Source organism: Rhamphochromis sp. 'chilingali' (assembly GCF_963969265.1).
Source record: "Rhamphochromis sp. 'chilingali' genome assembly, chromosome: 5".
Classification (NCBI taxonomy): Eukaryota; Metazoa; Chordata; class Actinopteri; order Cichliformes; family Cichlidae; genus Rhamphochromis; species Rhamphochromis sp. 'chilingali'.
Window position 1 is genome coordinate 10660568 of NC_137932.1, and position 25605 is coordinate 10686172.

At 41.8% G+C, this 25605-nt stretch overlaps 1 protein-coding gene across 4 annotated transcripts in view; it reads left to right on the plus strand.

The window, feature by feature from the left end:
- nhsl1b (NHS-like 1b) overlaps window positions 1–25605 on the plus strand; it is a 101536-nt gene that overhangs the window by 30359 nt on the left and 45572 nt on the right. The window contains exon 1 of one of the 4 annotated variants that reach the window (XM_080881700.1): window positions 12274–13544. The exons of 2 other annotated variants lie outside the window; for them this stretch is intronic. In XM_080881700.1, coding sequence (XP_080737826.1) covers window positions 13298–13544 — 247 coding nt within the window. In that variant the 5' untranslated portion in view covers window positions 12274–13297. Of the gene's footprint in view, window positions 1–12273; window positions 13545–22513; window positions 22734–25605 lie in introns of those variants that run through there. One more of the 4 variants, XM_080881704.1, reaches the window with a different exon arrangement.

The following is a 25605-nucleotide window of genomic DNA, read 5'->3' on the forward strand; positions in this document are numbered from 1 at the left end:
AGACCCCCCCCCCCCCCCCCCCCCCAACAACTTTCAGATCGCAGTGTCGGACCATTTTTGTGAAAAAGCATTACCAATCCAACACCTGCTTAACAGCATGTTTAGCCAGCTGTGCAGGGTGAGAGGGTAAGCTGGGTGTTACTGAAAGTAAATGTGCGGTTATCCCCTTGCTTGACCACATTATGACTCCCTCCTTACGGATGGATGGATTTTTACGCCACCTTACAGTTCGGTCATTTAGAGTGTCTTTAAATATGTTGGATTTCTGATGTTTTGAGGCAGCTCAGCTCATCTTATAAAATGTAACCCTCTCTTAGTGCTTAGAAAAAGCTAAAGATCGGTCAGGATTACTACATTCAACGCATGATTGTTATTCCCATCTGCGGTACTTGAGAGTGTATATTTGGGAGTGTGGCTCTGTTATGGCACCTGATTCTCTGTTTGTCTGAGGAAAGGTGGAGGCAGGGAGAGGAGCACCATGCCCCTAGCATAGAACAGAACAGGCACCAGTAAGGACATATGCTCACCACCCACTTAATTAATTAATTGAGAATACAATTATCTAATCCATCCAAACATATTCAGCTTGGCTACGGCCTCCCCAAAGACCTCCTTAATCTCCATTAACAATAAACCAAAATAATTAAATGATACATTGCCTTACTTCATAGAATTTAAGCCTAAAGAATCATGCTGACAGATGTCTTTAATTTACTACACCAGGATATCTTTTATAACTTCTTTACACTGACAGAAAGGGGAGTTTCACCGGTCTGTTCAACATAAAATCTTGGTGGGCTATATGTGGGCTGCGATGCAGAATGAGTTTGACATCTGTGATCTAATCTGTCAGTCACATGACAATAACTCAGGACATTCATTGAGAAATGTTTCCAGCACTTTGTTGAATCTGTGCCACAAAGAATTAAGGTAGCTCTGAATTCAAAAGGGGGTCCAACGCCATATTAGCAAGGTGTGACTAATGAAGTGGCTGTTGAGTGGACGTGACATTGATTAATGGGTGAAAGGTGCTACTGCGATGGTCTTTACGCCCAGCCTACAGACAGCTATGCAGACCCTCGTCTGCATGTTGTAACGGTGTCACTAAAGCGTCACAAACGACCGGTCTGTGGTTGAAAAACCCTCTTGGTAACCTCTACACAAAAGGACACAATTGCAGTACCATATATAGAGCATGAAAATGAGTAGGCATGGACAAGTGTTTCAAAGCGGCTTGGGAATGTCCCGCCACTTTAGGTTGGTTTCTGTAGCTTAAATAAACAGCTGTATAAAGGGCAATAAGCTGAGCTGTCAGCTGATGTGGGCTGGCACTGACATCAGCTGAGATTGGCCAGGATCGCAGCTGACTTTTTTTTTTGTCTTGACCAACACTACACTTCATTAGTCAGAAAAGTGTAAAGCAAATGAGGGTGACTGTTGTCTAGACAAGTGGGAGGTAGAGAGATCAGCCACAATAATGGAGTATAGCATCAGTGGATAACTCGGCTGAAGAAAGGCCACCTTATGGTCTGCTGACTTTATGGCTCTGTTTTATTGAGGCTGTGGAGGCTACTGGATGCTGTAAGGAGTTTGTAAAAACATCAGCTGTCTGACTCCTTCTGTCGTGTTAAAAAAGATCCTTTGGAGTCTCCCCACACTTTCCAGAAAACTATAAACAGTACTTTATTCCAATCTAGTTCTTTTCCTGCTTTTTTTAAAAAAATTTTTATTGTCAGCTTTGAAGAATTTGTGTGTTTGTATGTGTTGCCAGTGGACACATTCACTTCGCTCTGCCTCCTACAGAAAACCAGCAGTTCATCTTCTGCTCTCCAAGTTGTTTTTGGCTGCAGCAGTGTGTCACTTGTAGCCAGAAACTAAGGCTGAAGACTTTTCCCTGGCTTTCAGAGCGCCACAACTCTTACCTTAAGATTCAGTATTTTAGGAATTTGACCCATATCAAATACTTACAGTTGGGATTCCTTAGCTTTGATTTTTTTTCTTTTTCTGTTTTTTGCCATTTTTTTAAAGACGGATTTTTTTTCTTATGGGTTATTCAACTTAACTGTGTAGTTAAGTTGAATAACCGAGGGCCAGAATCGGACCATCAAAGGTCCATGTGCGAAATGATGGGACATGCCTGCTATATACTTCATTTATAGTTTATTAATGGGTAATTGCAACAATTTTCTGTCTTTTGAGTAAAATAAAGCAAACACACAAGTTGACCAGAAAGATCCGAATATGTCAAAATAACATAATGTGATTTTCAGCAGTTTTTTTAAGTTTTGGACATGGTTAGCTTTGTTTTAGCCTTTTTTCAAAATCATTACATTTGTTGACTATCCTTTAAGTTGTAAGATGAATGATACTGTAAAGCAAAACACACACAGAAATAAAAAATATCACAGAGCCCAGCTGCACTGGAGTTTTTCTTCCCAGGAATATAAGCCGGTTTGAAAATATTTTGGAGCCCTGCAGGAAGAGAACGATCAGGTGAAACCTGAGATGCAGTGGAAAAATACAAACAGTACCTGTCCTGAACGGGGCTGTAATTCCAGTTTTTAATCTTCTTTTATTTATCTTATTTTCTGGAAACACAACCTTCTCAGAGCCTGTGGCAGCACTTACAAGTACATGTGCGCTATCACAGTCGGCGTGAAGTGTTAGCCAAGCGTATGCAAACAAATAAACAGAGAAGACACCGGCAAACACATACCCAGACTTATGGACGTCTGGATGCAGATGCATATTTTCACCGGTAAGACATGCTCACAGCTGCACACAGACGCACACACATAGAGGGAAAGTCCCTGCTGCAGCGGTGTGCTACGGGTGGGTGGCCGCGACCAGCAGTGGCCTTTGGCTTTGAGTCCAAGGTGGGCTGAGAGTTTGTGTTCCACCCAACCCCCTTGGTGGAGAAACACAAAGAGCCACTGTGTTTAAGAAAAGAGTGAAGGTATGATAAGGTGGAGAGAGGTCTAGAGAAATGGGGTGGTGGGGGTGCTGGAAAAATGTTGAGTGATTTCTGGAATGCTTCAGAGAGATTTGAGATGGACAAACAAAGAAAAGCAAGCTGAGGAGGGAAGATGAGCCTGAGACAGAGGAAGATGACACAAAAGGGATGAGGAGAGCCAGAGAAAGACAGATGGAGAAGAAGGAAGGAAGGAGGGAGAAGTAGAGGGTAGCCAGATGGGACTCCGCTCTGAAACTTGTGACAGCCCGTGGGAGGAATATCTTTGCGAAACTCTTTTTCTGATTGGTGTGTTTGTTTTTGACAGCCGTACTGTGTTGGATGGTTAATCATAGCACAGCAAAAATGAACTCTCTCTTTGTTTATATTACTCTGTGTGGGTGTATTCAACTCGGACGCTCTATTTTTGAATCGATCTATTGTGTGACTGCGTGTGTGTCCTCCCCATTTCCTCCATGGCTTGTCTCTAAATTGCCTTGAGACGGCGGCGTGTAACGGCTGGAAGGCAGAGCAGCAAGCAGTTCTGGCCGGCAACTGCTGATCTGGATTCTGCTCTTAAATCCATGTCTAACAGGATGGCTTGCTTAGGGAGCTGTACTTGGATCAGGAGTAAGGAAAGTAAAGCCAGCGTGAAAAGAGGTTGCAGACTAGAATCTGTGCAAATGTGTGCGTGTGTGTTGTCGCTAAATTAAAGCTGGTCCCAGTCCAGCGTTTAGAGGAGGTTTGCGTCGGGTTGATGTATTGCTACGAGCCTGGATAAGAGGGATGAGCTCAGAATAACGAACATTTTTGCCTCCCTCTGTGGGTGTGGGTGTGTGTGTGTGTGTGTGTGTGTGTGTGTGTGTGTGTGTGTGTGTGTGTCAGACAGCTCACAGCTGTAGAGGGCAAAAAGCCAGACCCAGAGTCAGCCTCTATTGTCATGATAACGGTCGGCCTACCGTCTGCTTAATCAGCATAATTCTGCCTCTCAGTCTTTCTGTCTTTCATCCTCTGTCTAAATCTCATACTCTCTCTCTGTCTGTTTATCTTTCCATCTCTTTTCTTTATCATCTAACCCTCATCTGTCTTTCTTTTCTACTTTTATGTCTTCTTTTATCCCTCCACATCGCCCTCCCCTCTAAATCAGCGTTAATGCCACCGCTGAGTGTCTCTGGAAGAGCTGCAGCTCATATGCGTTTCTGTACACACACACACACACACACACTCACACACGTACACGTCTTGTTGTGGGTGAGGGCCACACACGCGCTTGAATGGCTGAGCTGCGAGTCTGCTGCTACTGCTATTTCACACATCCTGGCTTTTATTAGAGTTTTCCTCTCACGGTGTTCCACTTGTGTGCTTGTTAAAAAGGCTTTATATATGTAAACACATGGCGTAATTATCTGCTGTGTTGTTTTTAACTCACACCTTCTCCCTCTCGCGCACACACACGCACGCACGCACACACACACACACACACACACACACACACACACACAAAGACAGCAGTTTCAGCAGTGGTCTGCGTCACCTGTAGTGAGCAGGTCCCAGTGGGGTTTGATGGGCGTCTTGCCAGACTGGAATCCTGGTGGGTTGCCAGATTGGCTGTCAGCAGATGAGCTGAACTTTGCCTCTGACTAAATATCCAGCTCTGACCCTTTTATTTTTGACATTCCTCTTTTGGGAGGACAGCTCAAAATCGTTGTACTTTAATACTACTGAAGTCTAGAGTAAATGATTTGTTGCACTAGTTAATATTCAAATGTGATGAACATTAGAATATTTTCGTCATTGTCCCTACCCAGTTTTTTTCCATTTCAAGATCACTACAAATGACAAAAGGAATCACTGAGATTGGCACTAAAACAAAGTGTCTAATAAAGAAACTGCATTTATTTTAAAAGTGACATTCATATGGTTCATATTTCCTTAATTAATAGCCCAGCTAGACAGATCAACTTTGAAATTAAAATTAAATATACAGGAGATTCAGACGTAGCAACACCCTTAGACAAAAACTGGTTCATCCCAAAGACAAAATACCCCAAAACAAACTAAACAACATGGTGTATTAGGTGCAGTGCACAGAAGAAACCAAACGGCGACTCCTCAAGTGCATAGCACAACACAGGAAAGCCACCTCAACGGGACAAGACTCAGCAGTACATCTGGAACTGTGGGAACATCTGCTCACATTTTGGACCAAGGAGACAGACGGTTTGTAAGGACTAAAGGAGGTTGTCTACCTTAGTTATGAATGATGTGTTGAACAGAGTTTGTTGCTTACGACGCCAGCTACCGGCCACCTACAGTCTACAGTCCACCTACAGTCTACAGTCCACCTACAGTCTTGAGATTCCTTCCCAGGCATTTCAACCCCTACTCACACCTTGCCTCAGGTGACCTCAATATCTCACCTGATAGTGGGGTGGTCCTGTGTCTCATAGAGGTTTTACCTGGTGGTCTCAGTTGTAGTAATGACCCACACCTTTTTTTCACACCTTGGCTTATGTGATGACAAGTAGTGGATTAGCGAACCTCAAGACCATCTGCACCAAGGGTTCATTACCTGGGACTTCCAGTGGTTTAAGAACCGAAGAACCCTCTTGGACGAGGGGCAAAAAGTCTCCACAAACTGAAAGAAGTCCAGCTGTCGTCAATTTCAAACTCCTAAGGCAATTGGAGAATATTTAAAAGTGCAGCAGGTCTTGTGAAGTCGCGGGAGATGCACTGCTGACACTGCTGTTATTCTTTTCTATCAAACATACGGATAGAAAAGAGTAATATTTCCATACAGGATTGGTTGGTCTTGGTTAATGATTGCCTACAGTGCTGTTGATCAATGGGGTGCCAGTGGAAACTGTGCTACTGTTGTTTAAAAGGAACAGGAAAGGGGGAAGGCATGTTAGGAGGCAGTGAGGGAGAAGGAAAGGTAGGAGAGTAGAGATGAGAGTAGGGGCTTTAAATGTAGGATGGATTTGAAGCTGCCAGGCAGGAGGAAAAGAGAAAGATGACAGGATAGTCAATTTTCAATTCATTTTTATTTTTAGCACAACAAAAAATTGCAACAACACTCTCCTCATGGCGCATGAGAAGATAGCGACCCCTAAATAGCGATGGGGTTGTGGTGACGGCACATTTGGTAACCCCTATACGATCAGTTGAGCAACTATATGGTCGCCTTAAGCAGTCGTTTCGGGAACTGCTATTTTGACGGTTCATGATGGCATTGTTTTCTCCCCTGTATGTTTCGCTCTTACTTTCCTATATGCGTATATACATGTTGGCATACTTACAGTATTTAAGTTTCATTTAAGATTCATGTATCAGCTTGTGGTAATAAACTGAACATTGTTCTGTCGTGACGGGTGCTTCCCTTTTAAACAGCTGTTGTGAAATTGCTGTCACCACTTGAGTTTAAGGGGAAAAAAACATGAGCCCAAACACACGCTCTCTCCAACGAGCACAGTCCTACCTGTTACGTTTCAAATCTGGTTCAACCACATTTCAACTTTACCCAAGCTGATTTTAATTACTGTAGCAATGACAAACATGCTGCCCTGCGGTTCAGGAGTGCGTCAGGGAACAGTTTTTGGACTAGAAACGTGCTTCGTGCCAGATTTTCGATGTCACAGTGTACTAGAGAAAGACATATCTTTAAGGTATTCAGATTTCAGCTGGAGTTGTTCAGATATCACTAACACACCAGTTCTTCTCCTTTGGAATTCACCATCTGTGCACAGTTTTGCAAATTCCATATTCTGCATGAAAAATACAATGCATATGCAAACCACATCTGGCCCCAGGTCTGCTGGACTCACTTCTCTGCTCAGGCATGACTGATCAGGAATGCACAGTCGACCGCACCCTTTCTCCCTTTCAACCACTGGACGCAGTGTGTGTGTGTCTGTCTGTGCTTGAGTGTGTGAATGCCCTACTCAGATTACCGGAGTTCATTTGTCTTGTAAGCTCTGGTGCCACTCCTTTTTATTCTTTTCATGCTAAAGTATCACCTCGTCGGCCCCCTCTCCTTTCCTGTTTGCTCTTTTGCCTTTCTTTGTTCGCTTCAGACTGTTCGGTCAGAAAGATGAACAGAAACAAAGCCTTTCACCTCGTAAATCTGCGGCATGAGCACAGGGAGCCTGTAGACATATTGTTGAACTCGATGCAGCCTCTCATGCTGAATTTATCTGCTTCACAGATGTGGCTCGGATGCACACCCAGTCTGAGCTTCCTTGTTCTTTGTCCCAGTGATGGTGTATTTGCTCACACGGTGCGTGTGTGCATATGCTAGAGCGCACAGGCAGACTTACAAGCACACTTTTAAGAGTGTTGAGTCAGCAGCTGCTGCTTCGGGTTCAGGGGTGAGAGGTCAGAGGTCATTACCTGCTTTGCGCTTTTGCCTTTATCTCTATGGATAATCTGCACTCGCACATGAGTCTTAGACACGGTGATGGGCCGACACGGGAGGGCCGCAGAAGAATGGTGCTCCTAGTTAAGCCTGCAACTTTTTTACCAAGAAGTAAGAGAATTCAGGAGCACAGTATAACACACAGACACACACAACAATGACAGTATACAAGTACTTTCAGCTGGAAAATTGGACTGTGGAATGATGGAGCACGTGGGCAGCGGGATGTGGGATTTGTCTTCTTCCAGGGGGAAGTGACAAAAGTTGACTCCAAAGGTTTGAGAGAGTTTAATCTTGGAAAAACTCAACAAAAACTTGAGTGTGTGTATGTAGGGCTTTTTTGTGTGTGTGTGTCATCAAAGACTTATTCCATAGAGACCAAAAACTGTATAATGTTTGAAAAAACTGTTGAAATAGCTGTGTTATCCTTGATTAAAGATCGCTATCTTTAAAGGCACGCGCAACCATAAATACACAAACATGCTTTATTCCCTCCAGGCCTTGTGATAGTGTTGTTTACTGACTGTCATCTGATTGTAAATTGTTAGGCACGTACAAAAATGAACTGACACATAAACATACAACATTTTCTGGACGATTTAACCTTTGGATGAAGTGCCAAGGCTCCTCTGACCTGCAGCTAAACGTTTGTTTTAGGGGTTAAAGTAATTTCAGTCTGATGGCCTCCTCCTGTGGCCTGAAGTGGTAATTGCACACAATATAGGCTGCAGAAAAGAAAGCAAGCTTTGTTTCACGTGATTAAATGTGTGAGGCGGCAGGCTTTTCCCCCCCAATTTGTGGGAAACCATAAGTTTCACAGTTTCTAATAGATTTAAACAAGTTCTGCAGTAAGTTATGCCTGTGTAAAAGTGTCCAGATGCAGTGTGAAGTGTGACAAATAGGGTGTCAAATAAAATGTTTTCAAAAAGACAGACATACTATTGAGAGTGCAACAGCTGATCATCTTTACGACTGATTAATCTCCTCTTTTCTCAGATAATAGATGATTATTTTTATCTGCTAGAAGATCCAAAAATGATGTCTCAAAAAATCCTTTTTCCTCCATCCTCTCCAGAGCGAAACCTACTGTTATTTAGCACAAAGTAACTGGATTCCCACCGAAAGCACACACGATGTTTGTCGTTTTTCATCAAAAAAATCAAAAAAATTATTTTCCAAATGATTTAAGCCAGTTCATTCTGAAGGAATCAACTACTTAATCTTAAAAAAGAAAACAAAAAACTGCACCATATTTCATGGAAACTGATGAATATTGTGATGCAGATTATATGAAACAACAACAAAAAAAGCATGGTAGTGGACTTCAATGCTCCAGAGGTCCAGCAGCCCACCACTAGAGGGCTGTTGCTAGGCCTGGGCCAGGTCTGGAAGCCCAGCAACTGCCCTCTAGTGGTGGGCTGCTGCTGGGCGTCCAGGCCTGGCCTACCTCTCCCCCTGGAGGTCTGAAGTTGCTTAGCAGCTAACCTGAGAGGACACTTTATACTGTGTGACTCACATTTTCCTTCCCTAGTAGTCTATTATCACATGAGTTAATCACTTTACTCCCTGTCCCATGTTCCCTGTGTGCCTGCGGTTTGTTTGTGGTTGCCTTTATCAGTCGTGATTTCTTAATATGCAGTTTTTGCCAGAAGGAGCAAAGCACGAACATTGAGTATGACTTATCTGTGTAGGTGTTGCGTAGGTGTCGTATCGGGGTGGCCAACGTTTATGATTAATGTCTTTCTCACACACCAGCCTTTCAACCTCCCATAACTCTTAACAGTATTATTGTGTAAATCCAAAATGATGTAATAACACCTGTTTACAAAGAAGACAATCAACAGATAAGTAATGATGTCTCTTTAGGTAGAAATTTTTGAAAAGTGGGCGGATCTTCCTGTAAGTTGCAGGTGTAAATATATTCTTGCTGTAATTGAGTTTCATCAGGTGTAAATCTGACACTTGTGTGTGCAAGATTCCAACACCTCCAGGAGGAACTTTATATAGAACATACAGTATATAACACACGCATGCACATAGAAGTCAAGCATGCTTTCCTTTACTTACATTACCGTCCTGTGGATGTACCATAATGTAAAGCAGATTTCCTAAACACTGAATGTGACTGCAGTCGAACCAAATTGGGGAAACAAATGCCTTCCAGAAATACGACTTTAATCAGCTGGTGTCAAACCGTACAGTTTAGAATTTGTTGCCCAAAAGTGGTCTTTTACAAACAAACACACACATGCGCAAAGGCACCAACTGTCCCAGTAAATGTGGGGTGCTCTGGTGTAATAAAAGCCTTCCTCTGTGGTGGAGCTGAACCCCTGTGTTTAACTGCCTGTGTGAATGTGTTACCGCTGAGAAGCACACACTGTGAAACTGCACATACTGGGATTTGAAACTTGGCAGAAACACTGAGTGAGGCTTTTATAAGATAGTTGTGCACTGCTGGATGCGCTAAATGCTACTTTTTTCCAGCTCGGCTTCTTTATCTGCTGTATTTACCTTTTGTTTGGTGAGTGTGTATCAATGTCAGGTATACCCAGGCACTAATGTGTGATTGGGTTACCTGACAAACAGGTTGGCCCTCATGTCCCAGCTTTATGTCTGTGGGACACAAGCAGTGGCAGCGTGTGTTTATATTTAAAATCTATACATTTAAAATCTTATCAGAGTACATAGTTATATCCATTCAGTCTCTTTCTTTTTGTTCCTTTTCCCACCTGGTCAGCTCTAACTGTACCGCTTGTCTTTTTGATGCAGGAATGTGTGAATCCAGTCAATACTCTGATAAGATTTAGAGTAATTTAGCCTTAATTGCCCTGTACTTCTTCACTGTCTGGATTTTTGTTTGCTTTTCCTCTTGTCCTCTCTTGTCACGTCTGATAGGAGTGTCCCAACATGACATTAGTGACCCATGGTTTCCTGTTTAAACACCAGTGTGTTTAGAGTCTGCATCGTTTTCAGAGCTAATCACTGACACACGGCTCTGATGGTATAATCGTGTTTACATTCTGAGGTAACGTGACACTCTTTTTGGAGCCTTTAATGTCTCTGATGAAAGATTAAAGCCTGCTTAAAATGTGTTTTGTATTTAATGCCAACAACAGGGAAGAAAATGGTCTGTATTTGATTTATAGTTAAGCAAAATATGTTTTCACATCCAGTTTTAGTTAACTATAATAACCTTGATCATAGCTGGAAAAAACATCTTCTCTATGTCACTCTATTCAAATTTAATTGTGTACATTATCAAGGTTTTAATGGATTAGACACGTGAAAGCTGTGTTTCTGCTTCTACGCAGTCAGAGATGTTTACGCTCTTCTTTTGGTGACACGCCACCAAGCTGAAGATGCTGAATGTCCACTTGTCTATAATCTGCAGTTTAATATACTGATTATCGTCAGTGCTTTATCTCCTTCATGTGCACTTCATTAAATATAAATGAGGGGGGGGGGGGGGGGGTTTGAATCACAACGGTGACCTGTGATGAAATTTTGACTCCATTTATGGGTCATGTTATTAAGCTTCACTTCCTCAAAAAAGAAAATAAATTAATCCTGAATGCAGCCAGATGCTCTGTGTTTGAGTTGTCCGTTAATCGTGTTCTTGTGACTGTAATGTCTCTTGACAACCTTAAAGAAATTCCTTCAAATTTGCCACCAAAGTTTAGATTTTGGTGGTGAAATGTTCACTTGCTGTGACCACACGTTGGTTTCTTTTCTTGTGATTTCTTAGGGAAGGAAAGAAAAAATCTTTTTACACGTCGGGCTGAAACTTTTACTTCAACTCAAGGATTGAGTGATTATAATTTGCTGCTGTTTTACAGGTCAAGGTCACAAAGCACCAGGTTAACTATTAGTTATGTCCTTATCCCCCTACATCATTCCCTCTGTTATAATAAAACCTACTTTGTTGTCCCACTTTATTGACGTCTTACTGATCGCTGCTGCACAGTAGAGTAATGCTGGTTAAATATTAAAGGGCTTATGGCTTTATGTCTCACCACTGTGACCGAAGGTCTTCAAAAATATATCTGTAGTGTGTACTTGATTGCCTATATTTGTATATTCCAAGCTAGGCTTGGAAATGAGCACCTGGCTTTGTGCACAAACAAGTGCCGATGTAGTAGATTTTCTCTCTAAGGGGAACCTCAAATGAGGTCGGGGATCTGAGAGAGCAATAAGGGTTTAAGTCTAAGCTTACACCACATCGCAGTCACAGATCTGGAATCGTCTTTCAGTAGCGTAATGGATCCATAAAAAAAACCTTACAGTGCCAGATCTTTGTCTTGACAATCTGACGATCCTCTAATTTACCACCTTTTCTGGGGTAAACAAGAAGGTGAGAATGGTTGATGAGGTTTCTCAGCCAGGCCTACGTGTGTTTGTGTACTCACTCATTCAGTTTTTTGTCACACCTTAGTGGTATTGTGCTCCCTATGCTTTTACACTCAGGTGGGAAGGCTCCACCCCCCCTACATACATGTTTTTATCCCTGAGGGCCTTTGTGTTCCTCACACACTGCATGTTTCCCAACAGTAGTTAAGGGTTAGTACTGCTGAGGCTGGGGTTAAAGCTGTTTTGTGTTCAAAATGAAAGAACCTGTGGGATATTGATAACAGGGAATGTAAATAGAAGCGTATGTGGGGTGGAAAAAAGGTGTTTAGGAGGTAGGAAAGGACATAAGGAGGGTGTGATGAGTGGTTGCCATGCCAGTAAATGAATGGCGGGGCGGAGCAGCGATCAGGGAGCGCAGAAAACAGAAAGAAGAGAGGCAGGGAATAAGGAAGAAGGGACGGGCTGACTCGTATTTCAGCTTCATGTGTGAAGGGTTGGGTGTAACCTTAACCCTATACTCACAGCACAACTCTAGTTGTGTCAACTCTAGTAGTCACGCACTTGCAGGACTTCAGGAGTCCCGAAGAGCGGAGTCTGGGCAATCCTCACCAGCATACCCTTTCTTTTTAACTCACCTGGGTGCGATAAGCAGGTGTGGGCTTGCCTTCCCAATTCTTGCTTTATCACTGGTGTAGATCAGCTGATTGGAGAGCCAGAGCTTGGTCAACACTGGGACCTTTTATCACAGCCTTTGCTTAGCACGCCTTTTCCTCAACCACTAGTGACGGTAATATTTGCGGAAAAGGGATCAAAACAGGACTGAGAGGAAAACGAATGAGGATTCGCAAGAAGTTGGTTGTAAATTCTCTGGAAAAACTCGACAGGCATCCTCATTTCTGCTGCACACCCAGCAAAGGGAGTATCACATGTGAGTGTGCCTATGCCAGCGCGTGAGCATGCAAGTAACTTCATCAGGACCTCTTAACCCCTTGGTCAGGCCCTGGCTCTAAGATGGTGCGACTCAGCTGGCGCGTGCTAACAACTGGAGATAACAACACTCAGGGGCACACATGGTCGTGAACAACAACCGCTGATTTGCTGAGACTGAAAAGAATCGTAGGGTAATTTGGAAACCTCTCTCCACCCTGTCATGCACCACTGAGGAACATAACAGAAAAAGGGGACTGTGCACAGAGAAGTGTGCGCCGCGGAAGGGCGGTGATTTTCCTGATTGCTGGATTGCTTAAATACCCCTTTGGGTTTGGGAATCACGCCTGGAGTTTTAAGGCACAAAGGAGGACAAGAAAGGAGAAGATGATTTAAGTTTTTGCGGCAGAGAGATGAAGTGAAGGAGGAGGCTGTGTGGGTCAGAGTCATGATGTGGAAGTGCGCTAAGCAAATGGAAAGCAAAGCGGGATATGGCTGAATGTCCTGCTGGAACTAATTCAGTGCTTATTGTTGAATCTGAAGAGTCTGAAACAGTTTAGTAAGTGTGAATATCTGGACAACCCACCGACCTAAAGATTTACGGCTGGGGATTTATTTATTTTTTTGCTCAGTTTTAAAGAAGACCTCTCTGAGGGACAATGAGAGGAGACAGGAGATCCGCATCATTCCGAAAGGAGAAACCGGCGGGCCTTTCCCGGGCTCTCAGCTGGCTCAACGTGTCCAACCTCTCCCGCCAGAGCAGACGCGTCTTCCAGAGCCAAAACGAGCTCAACGTGGTTCACAGCCGCCACCCGTACTCTCAGTCTCACAGTCACCTTCACACCTCAGACGGAGACGAGCGTGAGGACGACGATAACTGGGTGTACCGGCCTCAACACAAAATAGGTGAGAGTGGGGAAACAAAAAGAAAAGCAGTGATTATTTTATTTTTATACTGGACACACACCTACTTAACCATATGTGTTGGCTACGTCTCTTTGAGCTTGTTAGAATGGTTCTTTGTTCTCGAGCTCAGTTAGAGAGACGGTGTTTACACGCACAAGCAAAACGAGTACTGTTTCATTCTCTTTCTTATGGCACCCTATTCTCAATCTCCACAACCCTCACACTTCCTGGTTCCCTTAGAGACTAAGTTGGATGTGTGTGTTTGTGGTCAGCAGGACTTGTGGCTGGTCAAAGGGCACTTTGTCCCTGTGTGATAAGTCAGCAACGATACATCAGCGCGGTGATGTCACAGGCTGGTACCAATGTGAGTGTAGGATTTGGTGCCAGGGAGAGGGCGTGTTTGTGTTTGTCTAGACCTGGATAGCTCATCAGTGAGACCAAGAAACTAAATAATAGTTTCTTTTAGCTCTTTAGTTTAGAATTTTAATATTGGACATCTTTCTGTCTGAGGTAAGAATGAAATTTAAACCTGGCAGTATTTTAGGGGTATTAAGTTTCCAGTTTCTCATTATTTATTGATTGGTTCATTAGTTGTGTGCCGGGGTACATGCATCTGTGCATACTCGGTCAGAGGTGTCAGTTAGACTTTAGGGAGAGTGGTTGTAACTGTAGCCTAACCTTTACCTGAGAATGGAAAAAGACACCCAGTGGTAGTCGCATTAACTCTCACACTTGCTGCCATTGGTAGTTTCACTCACACTGTACATTAACATTAAAATTATTGCCAATACTTTAGATACACTTGGAGCGGGATAGGTTATACATGCATACATGCTTGGACACAAAGATTTTGGTGAGGCAGGTGGGACAAAAATACAAACCAAATAAAAAGCAGATATTGTAGCCTAAGTTTCAGACATTCAGGATCAGTATCTGCCCATGTTTCACTCGCTATTACACTAATGGTAACATAACAAGTTGTTATCAGTTTCAATAGGCAAATTACATGTGTTGTCTCTCTGCCTGGCTCTGCGTTTTATTTTTAAAGCAGTTCAGCAACATGACGACTGGTTGCTTCCAAATCGGAACTTTCTTTATCTTAATGTGGCCAACAAATCGGTGCAAAGCTTCCTGGGGTAAGATTGTCACAATAGCATGGAGACTTACATGGAGCAATAACAATGATTTAGCAGCATAGGCGCCACATGTAGCCTCAGTCTGCTGTCGATGCTAAGAACATATTTTGAATCTGTGTCCCTATTGGTGGTCAGGGCTGGAGTAGTGTCACCTGACAGTATATGATGACATTTTGTTGCTCCAGAAAAGTGAGCTTGTTGCTGCTCTTGTCAAGTTTTTGCAAGTTTCAGCCCTTCCTTCCTTCTCACTCTACCACCTCTGAACCTGCCCCTTCCTAAAACAGCTCAGAGACGCACATAGCTGAAGGGCCTGACATTTTTCTCATAGTTAAAAGGTTAAAGCAGAAGCCGGTCAAAGTTTATATGGTAACTGTATTGGTATGTAGTGTTTTGTTTTTAGTTTTAACTGAAGGATTTTTTTTTTCTGGTTATAATCTTGAACTTGAGATTACATATAATATTATTTGTGTCCTTTAACTCTAGAGATAAGCGTTGCAGCGCTGTGGTGCAGCCTAAACCTTTATGGATTTTATATCTGCAAACCAAGCACGCGCCCTTTTATTGCCCGCATGTGGTTCAGTGGCAGAAAATGTCTTTGTATTCAAGCCAAATCTTTATCTGAATGTACTACACCGCATGTGATTCCACTGTTTGATCTGTCTTACGTAAGAAGATCATCCTACCTTATTTGCTGTCTGCCTATCTCATCCGTGGTTGCCCCTCACGCTGGCGACAGGAAAGCTCTTTGCTGTCATGATTTCTTCACAGATCTCTTTCAGTCCTTTCTTGGAATAATTACAAAATCTTAAATCTAAAATTTTCACTCACATTTTAAAGAAACAAATCATTTTCCCATTAAATATTCAGAAAAAAAGGGGGGGACTAATTTATTTACCAAGGGATATATTTTCCAACTACAAAGCTTGGAGATGGAGATGATGCATTCAAGTGTGAATAAGTGATTTTAAACAATAACAAGACAGGAACCGATCAGACTTATTGCATTAGACTTTTGTTTTTCACATGCTAATGCTCTTTCTCCTGCTGTTTCTTTTTACAGCCTCTTTCTTTCAGTCTTTCTCTCTTTCTCTCTGTTGTAGACAGACTGTATCTTTTTATAGCTAATTCCAGGCCAGAGAGAGTGTCATAGACAGGTCAATATAACACACACACACACACACACACACACACACACACACACACACACACACACACACACACACACACACACACACACACACACACACACACACACACACACACACACATATACACACATATACACATATACGTAGTGTACAGATGCACACTGCACACAGAGGAAATGTCTCGGGAATAAGTCTCCAGTTTGAACCTTAAGTATTTTTAACATCTGGACCTTGCTTCCACACGCCTGCCAAGACCCATTACAAGGCATATGGGCAGCCACACACTGTGCCTCTGTGTAAATATAGCCCGAAAATGAGTGCCTGGGGATGCAAAACCTACAATTTTGATGTAGCCTCCAGCTCGGCTGGTTGGGTGTTTGCCTCGGTTGTTGAGGTAACGGGTGTGTGAGTGAGTGAGTGCTTCCTGGGCCAGTTGCAGCCCCGACAAAACGTTGCAAAAGTTGTTTTATTTATTGGTTTGATATATATATATATATATATATATATATATATATATATATATATATATATATATATATATATATATATATATATATATATATATATATATATATATATATATATATATATATATATATATATATATATTTTTTTTTTTTTTTTTTTTTTCCAGACGGAAATGGTGACTCGTCAGACACCCAGCCTATTCATTGTCTGCAATGCCTTTATAGTTATGGGTTATATACAGATCACTGCTGATTGGTTAAAACCTCCAACACACCCACTAAATGAGAGGAAATGTGGCCCAAAAAGCATGTTACCAAAAACCTGCAGGTTTCAGTAAAAAAACAAAACAAAAACAAGGCAGAAAATGGCAAAAGTGCTCCTGGTGTGGCTCAATTTGACATTTATTAACTTTATTAAGATTCTTAAAAAAACTTTGAGCAAGTGTAACATATAGCTATATTTTGTAACAGCTATTCCTTCCTGTTTTAGGAATTGAAATACAGGTGATAGGGTCCCAGTTCTTTTGTATATCAAATTAATTTAAACAAATGTAAATAAATATATCATTACCAAGAATTCTAAGGGAATAAAAGTAAAACAAAAACAATCAGTTCATTCAATAAATTTCCTCCTGTAGCTGGCACCTGATGTGTGCTGAAGGATCCAGTAAGGATCCAACGGCTTATGCTGTGTCCCAATTCTAGGCTGCATACGACCGCTGTATTTATTATCTAACTGTTGTTTTTTTTCCCCATATAATGTCATTGTTTGATTTATTAGCTCCGTACCAGACAGTGTCATTTTAAGTTCCAACAAACCATCTTGCAAAAAACAAACTGTGGATTTGGAGCAACTGCAAAATCAGTCTGACCCCTGATCTCCAAAACGTCACAAAATATCACAATGCCAATTAAACTTTATAAAGGGATAGTTAAATGTTTTCCAGGAGCTTTCCTATTCTGTGTGTGAGCTGTTTTACCACCATTTGTTTTGGTTTTTTTTGTTGGTTTTTTCCCTTTTTGATAAGGGGCACTTGGAAGCACCCATGTCAGAGAAGCATCGCAAAATTTAGATCCAATTCCAATCCAATTTTATTTATAAAGCACTTTAAAATACCCAGCACAGGAACAAAGTGCTGTACAGAAAATAAGTTAAAACAATAGAATAACAAAAAACAGCAAATTAAATAAATAAAACACATAAGACATAAAATTAAAACAGCCCTATGTTAAAGCAAAAACAAGATAAAACAGCATCGAATCACCTAAAAACAACTAAAATAAAAATAAAAAACCAACATCTCACGTGGTGTCAAAGGCCAAGGTAAAGAGGTGGGTTTTCAAGAGTGACTTAAAAACAGATAAAGAAGTGGCCTGTCTAATCTCTAAAGGAAGCTCGTTCCACCGTTTGGGAGCTGCTACAGCAAAAGCACGATCTCCTCTAAGTTTACGCCCAGTCCTGGGTATCTTCAGGAGCAGCTGATCAGCTGACCTGAGAGAGCGGGTGGGTGTATAAGGCTGTAGCAGCTCAGAGAGATAAGATGGAGCTAGGCCATGGAGAGCTTTAAAAGTAAATAAAAGAATTTTAAAATGAATCCTAAAAGAAATGGGCAGCCAGTGAAGTGAAGCTAAAACAGGGGAAATGTGCTCAAACTTTCGAGTGCCAGTTAAAAGACGAGCTGCGGCATTTTGCACCCTCTGTAGATGACTAATATATAATGCACTGACCCCTATATAAAGTGCATTACAGTAATCCAGCCGAGTGCTAACAAAGGCGTGGATCACTGTCTCAAAGTGCTGCCGTGAAAGAATTGGCTTTATTTTTGCCAGCTGCCTGAGGTGAAAGAAGCTAGATTTTACCACGGCCTTAATTTGATTATCAAACTAGATATTTAATTTACTGTCATAGAAAAGCATAAAAGGCAACATTTCGAATAAGGAACCAACCTGCAGCTGGTGGGACCCCATCAGACAGTGGAATCTAGGTCTCAGTTGTTAACTGTACTCCTTATTGGTTGTTATTTATAGATCATCAAGCCACCAGATGAAGGTGCACTCAATGTCTTCTTGTTTATCCAGATGTTTTCCTTTGGCAAGTGTACCTGCACCGTGTTAACATGGAAGTTTGGAGATTTGGGGATTAGTCTTCAGCAGAGTTTTACGTGTGATGTAGTTTTTGGTATCTACAGTGTGTCACTGTGTCACATATTTGGAGCAGGAGCACAGTGACCTAAATATTAACCATACCTTGGCACGCCACAGCTGTGGCAGAACCAGAATTAGGTTCCACATTATTGAAGATGTGTTTATTAAGGCAGGCTTTAAGAAAAGGGTATTTGAGGACACATTTCTCTTTGTGGGATGCTTGGTGAAATTTTTGAGAGGCTTCACAGACCAAACTCTTGCATAACTGTCTTTTTTTTTTTTTGGAGGGTTTTATACAGGCACACACAGAAACACACTCATCATTACCGTGTAGTCGTTGTGTAAATCCAGATTAGCAGATGATAATTTGCTGTAGGGAGAGGAGATGTATAAACCAGGAAGGCCTCATTAAAAGACAGACACAGAAATCTGGTGATGTGGCCCACAGCCCAGGGCTAAACACACCAGTGCTGTACATAGAAACACGCGAAGCATTCATTAAAAAAAGCATATCTATAACAAGTGTTATACACTTCTAAACTGCTTCTAATCATTTTTCTCTTTTCTCCTATGTGCTGCTGTCGGTGATGATCCACAGGTAAGTCCGAACTTTTTCTTCCTCTCTGATCCTCCTTTGTATCTCTTTGCCAGCTGACCCCAGATCAGTCTTATTGTGTGCTGAAATGCTCCTAATCCCGGTACACACAAGAGTTCAGCTTTAGCTCAAATTAAGTCACCCCCCCACCAATCCCTTAATCTCTGATTTTTTTTTTCACCCACCCTTTTGAATCATATTGTATGTATTCTATTACCTCTGTGTTGTGGCCTCTAATCCACAAAAGGCCTGATTCACTGGTGAAAAAAGGGCAAGCAGAGGAAAAACAAGTGATTACGTTGCTGAACATGGTTTTAGCAGCTTGTGAGGGGATAGAGGTCTCGGGGTTTAGTTTGATAGGATGAACTGATATTGTCCCAGTGGCGAGGTAAAAAAAAAAAAAAAAAAAAGACCTCTTCACGACAAATGCGTGAGTTATAATGACGTAATACGAACAGAAATAATCTTTTTCCGTCATTTTAGAGCCAATATGTTCATGTTTATCCTTACATGTGTTCTTTTTTTGTTCATTTTCTATCTTTGTGTTTTGCTACTAATCACTTCTTCTTCTTCTTCTTCTTTTTTTTAAATGGCAGAGTCAGATTTTTTTCAGATTCCTTCTCGTCGCGTGTCTAAATATATAAATACAAACAAGCTTAGTTGCTTAATTTTTATCTGCCTTTGCTATTTAGTCTTATCTCTAATGCAAAGTGTGCCGCAGTTAAAACATGGCATACTTGCACAGCAGTGGATGTGACAGAGGATGTCCTGGACACTTAGATAAGATGCTGTCTGTGTTTCTGATACGGGCCCTTTGACGTGATTCAAGTCCTAAAACGGTGTTTAATCTGAAGGCGGTCTGCATTGTAGAAGCTGAAATCTCCCTGTATGTTTGCATCCTGCACCCACAGAAGGAGGTTGTCACTGTGTGCTGCCATGTAGTCCATGTGCAGAAATATACTTGAAGAAGATAATCTTTAATGAAACAATTCAATTGAAGCATGTTATGGGCTGAATTTTTCAAAATTGCAATAGTAAATATATAATTCATAAACGTGAGAAAAGAAGACTGAGTAAATATTTGAAATTAAGTTTATTCCTTTTTTTGTAGATCATTTAAACAAGAACGCTGTAAAATTTTGCTATACTGACCATTGGCTCGCACTGACTTCGGAAACTAATCTTAACAAGACTGTGTTTGTGTGTAAAAGCGAAGGAAATCCACATCTCTGCTTTGACAGTTTCAGCTTTGCGAGAGCGGTGATTACGCAGGCCTCAAAATGCTGCTTGTAAGCCAAAGGTTTTATAGGAGAAGGTTAAAGTTAAAGCCATTCTGGCCAATTAAGGTGAAGGTTTGATGAAGTGAGATTTTACTGTTTGGTTAGATGGGTTTATTCAAGCATTTTTCTTCCAAGGCTGCGTTTTTGTGGCTTTCTCATTTCAGTCAATCATGCTTTCCTTGAGGCTCCACGTCACACGAGGTCACACTTACACATTTGCACACTAGTCAGCCTCTAATTGGCCACATCTGGTTGAGACAGATGTGTTATAGCCTGCAAGCAACAATCACGCTTGGACGTCATAGTTTTATTACGATTGTGCCAATTTAATCCTCTTTTGGAACATCTGCACAGAGCGTACACTCTGCCAAGTAAGTAGGGAATAGTTATAAATATCAGCATTAATTATATGCAAGGTTAATCACCGTTGCTGTAATTATGTAGTGGAACCATAACATCTTAAAGACACGAAGTAAGCCTTTGTCTGTTTTGTGTCTGCTAAACATCTGTTTATACAGTATACAACAGAAGTGAGCACACACCTATACAATATCACTGTCATATTATTCAAAACTGCATCAGCTTACAGTGCACCAATTCTAGGTTGTCTACTTGGGTATTTTTTCTTGATGTAAAATGAAAAGCTAACAGTTAAAGTTTCCATCCATCCATCCATCCATCCATCCATCCATCCATCCTCTTACATTTAACAGACAGATAAATAATGTCTTTATTGAGTTCTGGGTCTTTAGTTGCCTGAACCAACCTAACTGTTTTTTACAGTATAAAGTACCAGCGTCTGTATTCCAAGCTATCACTCTTTCCAAGTCTAACAATAACCCTAACTATAGATGAGGGTTGGTAGATCACCTCCTGAATTACGGGTTTTGCCTCTTGGATCAGCTAACACAGCGCCATTCTGTTTTGGACGGCTATATTCCTCTTCTGATAAAGTTCAGTAGTCACCAGTAGCCCTGGGCAGATTCATAGCAAACAGGGTTTAGCCATCACGCATTCTTATGTACTGTATGTGTGGGCTTTGGAATATAAATGAATGCTAAGGGTTCTGGGTTTTACATAACTTACCACAGATCACTTAAGATCAAAGGCTGCCACACCAAATGTGTTTTTGCAGAGGAAGAGAAAGCCATTACAGCGCATCATTGGTTATCAATGCCATTTTGCATTCTGCTATCCAGTCTGGACTAAGCCAAACTTTATGTTGACTCTTTATTTTACTCTTGTCAATGTGCACTGTGTTGTCTAGCTGCATATATTGATTTACTGGGTTTGTAGAGAGTATGATTTTCCCCTCTTTTTTTTAGATTTGAAAGCACAGTCAAAGTCTTTGATTACTATCATTTCAGCAAACCTAAAACTAATCTTCCTTTTGTGAAAAGCGTACCTCATGTGAGCTTTACAAAGCACTTTAAGTCATAGAGGAATGGCCCAGAATCAGATCCATAAGCTATTCTCGCTGCACATCTGAACAAGGTGGTAAAAAAACATCAGTTTAACACCCATAAACCAGATGTATTTTCATGTGTATTTCCAAAACCTTGTAAGTGAGCCTGTATTTCTGTCTGCGACTGGCACGACGCTGAGGGCGATTGGGATCGGCCTGCCTGGAGAGTTTGTGATGCACCACGCTTGTAACTGCGTCTGATAACAAGCAGTTGAATTGTGGGGATTAAAGCGATTATATTTGATCAGCGCACAATGGATCGGCCTCAAGCCGGGGCCCCCTGTCTCACTCTGAACTGCTGACTGCCCAGATTCTCTGCCATCATTATCCAGTAAAAGCTTCACACTGTGCATATTTGTGTGTGTGTGTGTATATATTATTGTTTTTATTTTTGCCTCCTCCCAAGCAACAAATGTATTCTTTAAAACCATGTATTTGACTAAATGCCACATATGTATACATATATGTGTGTACTTGGGTATCTGTGAAGGTGACCAATCAGGGGGCTTGTGGGTGACAGTGGAGTTTTAGATCGAGGCTGAGCTTCTCGCTCTGATGGGCGGGGAGATGGGGTGGGGTTGAGGGTAGGGGGGTGTCAGTGCGGTAGAGAGATATCCAGGGATGTAGGGAGAGAGGGAGGGGAAGCAAAGTGAGGGGGGGTCGCAAGGCAGTTTCCTGCAGTGTAGAAGTTGGCTTGCTGCCACTCGGAGCGTGTGCATGTATGTGTGAGAGGGGAAAGAAGGGGAGGGAGATGGAGAGTGGAGTGTATGTGTCAGGATCAGTGTGTCTGCGTTTGATCGGCTTGAGCGAGCGGTGTGGAGAAACCGGGAGAGAGGACGAGAAAAGGAGGACAAGCAGAATGGTTATGAGGAAATGGTGAACCGCAAGAAAAAAGGAGGAAACTGCAGTTTTGTTTGGGGGAAATAAGTGAAGAATCATGTTCTGTCTGAAAGGTGAGTGTAGCCGCTCATTGCATGAAAGCTCTGGCACTGACTCGGTGTGAGTGTGGAGTTTTCCCCGGGACTTTTGTGAGACAAAGAAAAGTTAAACTCCATCCCTCCCCTGTTTGGAAAGTAATCTCTCCCACAGCAGCCTCCTCTGCACAATATCCTTCCTTGTGTCTTTTTTTTCTTCAGTGAAGGAAACACTGCTGTTAATCATCTCTTCCTTTGTTCTTTCGTTCCGTCTCTGATTAATTAAGGGTCTTTGAATTCAAGCATACTGTATTTCCTGACTGCGGTTTGATTCCCCTCCCTTTCATTTTACTCGTATTATTCTCGACTAAGCAGAGTGTCTCTGCACGCTGCTGGCTGTGATCCTGTTTGCATTCTCCTAACTTTGGTGTGGGTTTCAGGGGCGATGAGCGATGTGTAGAGCTGCTTACACCCGTACGTATCGCTGTGTATTCAGTGTGCACGTTGTTCACAGTAACAGCTGGCAGAGCAGCAGTTGCTGGTCTGCTGTCCTGCAGAGTTGGGGGCCATGTGTTGGCTATTACTTCGCTGACAAGCTGAAATGAGATAAAGGGGAAACTCGCTCGTCTTTTACTGCATTTGACATTGTTTTCTGTTATTAAACACTCATGGAAACTATGCTACAAAGAATAGACACATAATGCTGTTTGGGAGACAACACAATGCTGCTGATAAAGAGGGAAAACCCGCTTCCCTGCCCGCTCCTGTCCTTCCGTAACTTTTAGTCCTGCTGCTTGAGTCATATTCCAGAACATCATGGTGGTGATTTCACCTGTCATGGTTACAGGGATCACATGCAGCTAATGCTGACAACACATGAGCTGTTTTATTATGAAGAATAACATTTTATTGTCTCATTTGACCTAGTTTTAGGTTGCAGTGCCGAACGATACTCAGTCAAAAGCAAGAAAGTTAAGATGTTAAATATATATTTAAAAAAAAGAAGAAACCTTTAGTTTTTTCTTGGTAAATGATCCAATCAGCTGTTATTTCAGAAATGAGGAAATGATCCGTCTTGTTAAACCAGGGTTGTTTGTTCTCTTTCTGTAGCCTGCAGATTAATGGCTTCCAGAAATGAGGTAATATAAAGTGAACACATCAACTATACGTGGCAGTCTCCCAGTTCATCAGCTATATGCAGTAATTTATGTTGTCAGTTACACTGTGAGATTCGAGTCCGGCTTGGAAAATGGAGAGAAACAGATGTTGGGGGAGTTGAGCCGGAGAAGGAATTCAGTTTTTTTTTTTTCTTTTTTAGATGAAGCCATTTTTTATACACGAGATTGGCAGTTTTTCTCGTGTTTTTCTGTGGTCAGCAGTAACTAACCGTACAGCAAGAGGAGGATTAATATTTAATGTTCAGATTGCTGAGTGTTTAAAAGTTGTCACACCAGGATCAGGTTATTGACATGTAGATGCTGCTTCACTTTAATCAGCTACAAGCACGATTCCCAGTTTGGGTTTCTAGCTTCACAAGTGATGACAAACTGACCCAAATACTCAGTATTACATTAAATACCATGATCCGACCAGTAGATTACTCTACATTGGCTGCCAGTTACAGAATGTCCACTAATGTTATGATATTAACCCCCCCTCGCTCAGTCGAGGTTGCCAGCTCTGAGACAGATGTGACATATTTCAGCCCATGTTCTTCCACAGCCAGCTGTGCTGTGTGGCCAGGGTGAATCACCACCACCACCCCTGCAGTAAACCTTAGTGTTGCAGTGCAAGCCATTTGCAGGGCCAGAATTAGGCTCTGTGACTTGGTGTGCATTTTGGTATGTTGCACAAGTTATTTATGCACTTGAGCCCCAGTCAGTAGATGTGGCATGAGCAGGGATTAGTTTGAGCTGGAAATGTCATTCTCACTTAAATTGGAAGTTTCCTGCAGCCTTCCGGGGGTTGGGGATATAGAAAGTTACATGTTGATGAATGTAAGCCTTGATTAGCACTAGCATTAGTTGTGGGCATCTCAGGCTATATCTACTTTTTGATCCTGACTTTTCTGGGGTTTATTTTGCTCTCCTGTGTGCAGTTCACTCATTACAGATGCTTCATATGTTTTTCTTTTATAGTGGGCAGCAGTTGTGACATATTCTGATGCTTATTTAACGACCAAATATTCCGTCATCATAGACCGTATGACTCTGCAGTGTTACTCAGATACTTTCAAGCTTTTAACCAAAACTTCATTGAAGTTAGTCATCAGAAAATTCAGCTTTTAAACTGCAATGACTTTATTCTTAATTCCACAGAGGATTTTTTTCAGCCTCAAAAATAAAGTATATTTTGCAAGTGGTCTTTTTTCAGTCTGGGTTTTGAGCTGTTGGCACATGCATGGGTGATGAGTGGAAGGTGGCATTTAATTTAAAAAAAAAATTTTTTGGTGTAGAATCTGTGTAAACTGAGTTCCAGGTTTCCCACATGCCCCACATGTCAAAGGCATTCAAGCACTTTACTGTAGATTATCACCATTAAAAACTACAAACATGTCAGCAAACAATGATCTCTAGCAGAAAAATAGAGTAATGACCTATTTAAGCTCCTGCACTGTAGTTGTATGTTACTATTTTCATGTTGAAACACATGAAGGTATCATGTGCACTTGTGTTTTCAGTAACAGATTCTTGTCCACTACCTTTATTTCCCAGAATCATTAAACAGCCTACCTTGTGAACTTGCTTGAACTTGTAAGAGGACAGTCCTCCAGTAACATCTCCACCAGTGCTGTGTTTCTTGAGACATTGTGACCTCTTCACCGGAGGCTGACCCACTACCTGTCCCCTGGCCTTCTGGTTAGGAGTGTTGATGGATGTTCTCACACTCAGTGTGGCAGGTGAAGGGGAAA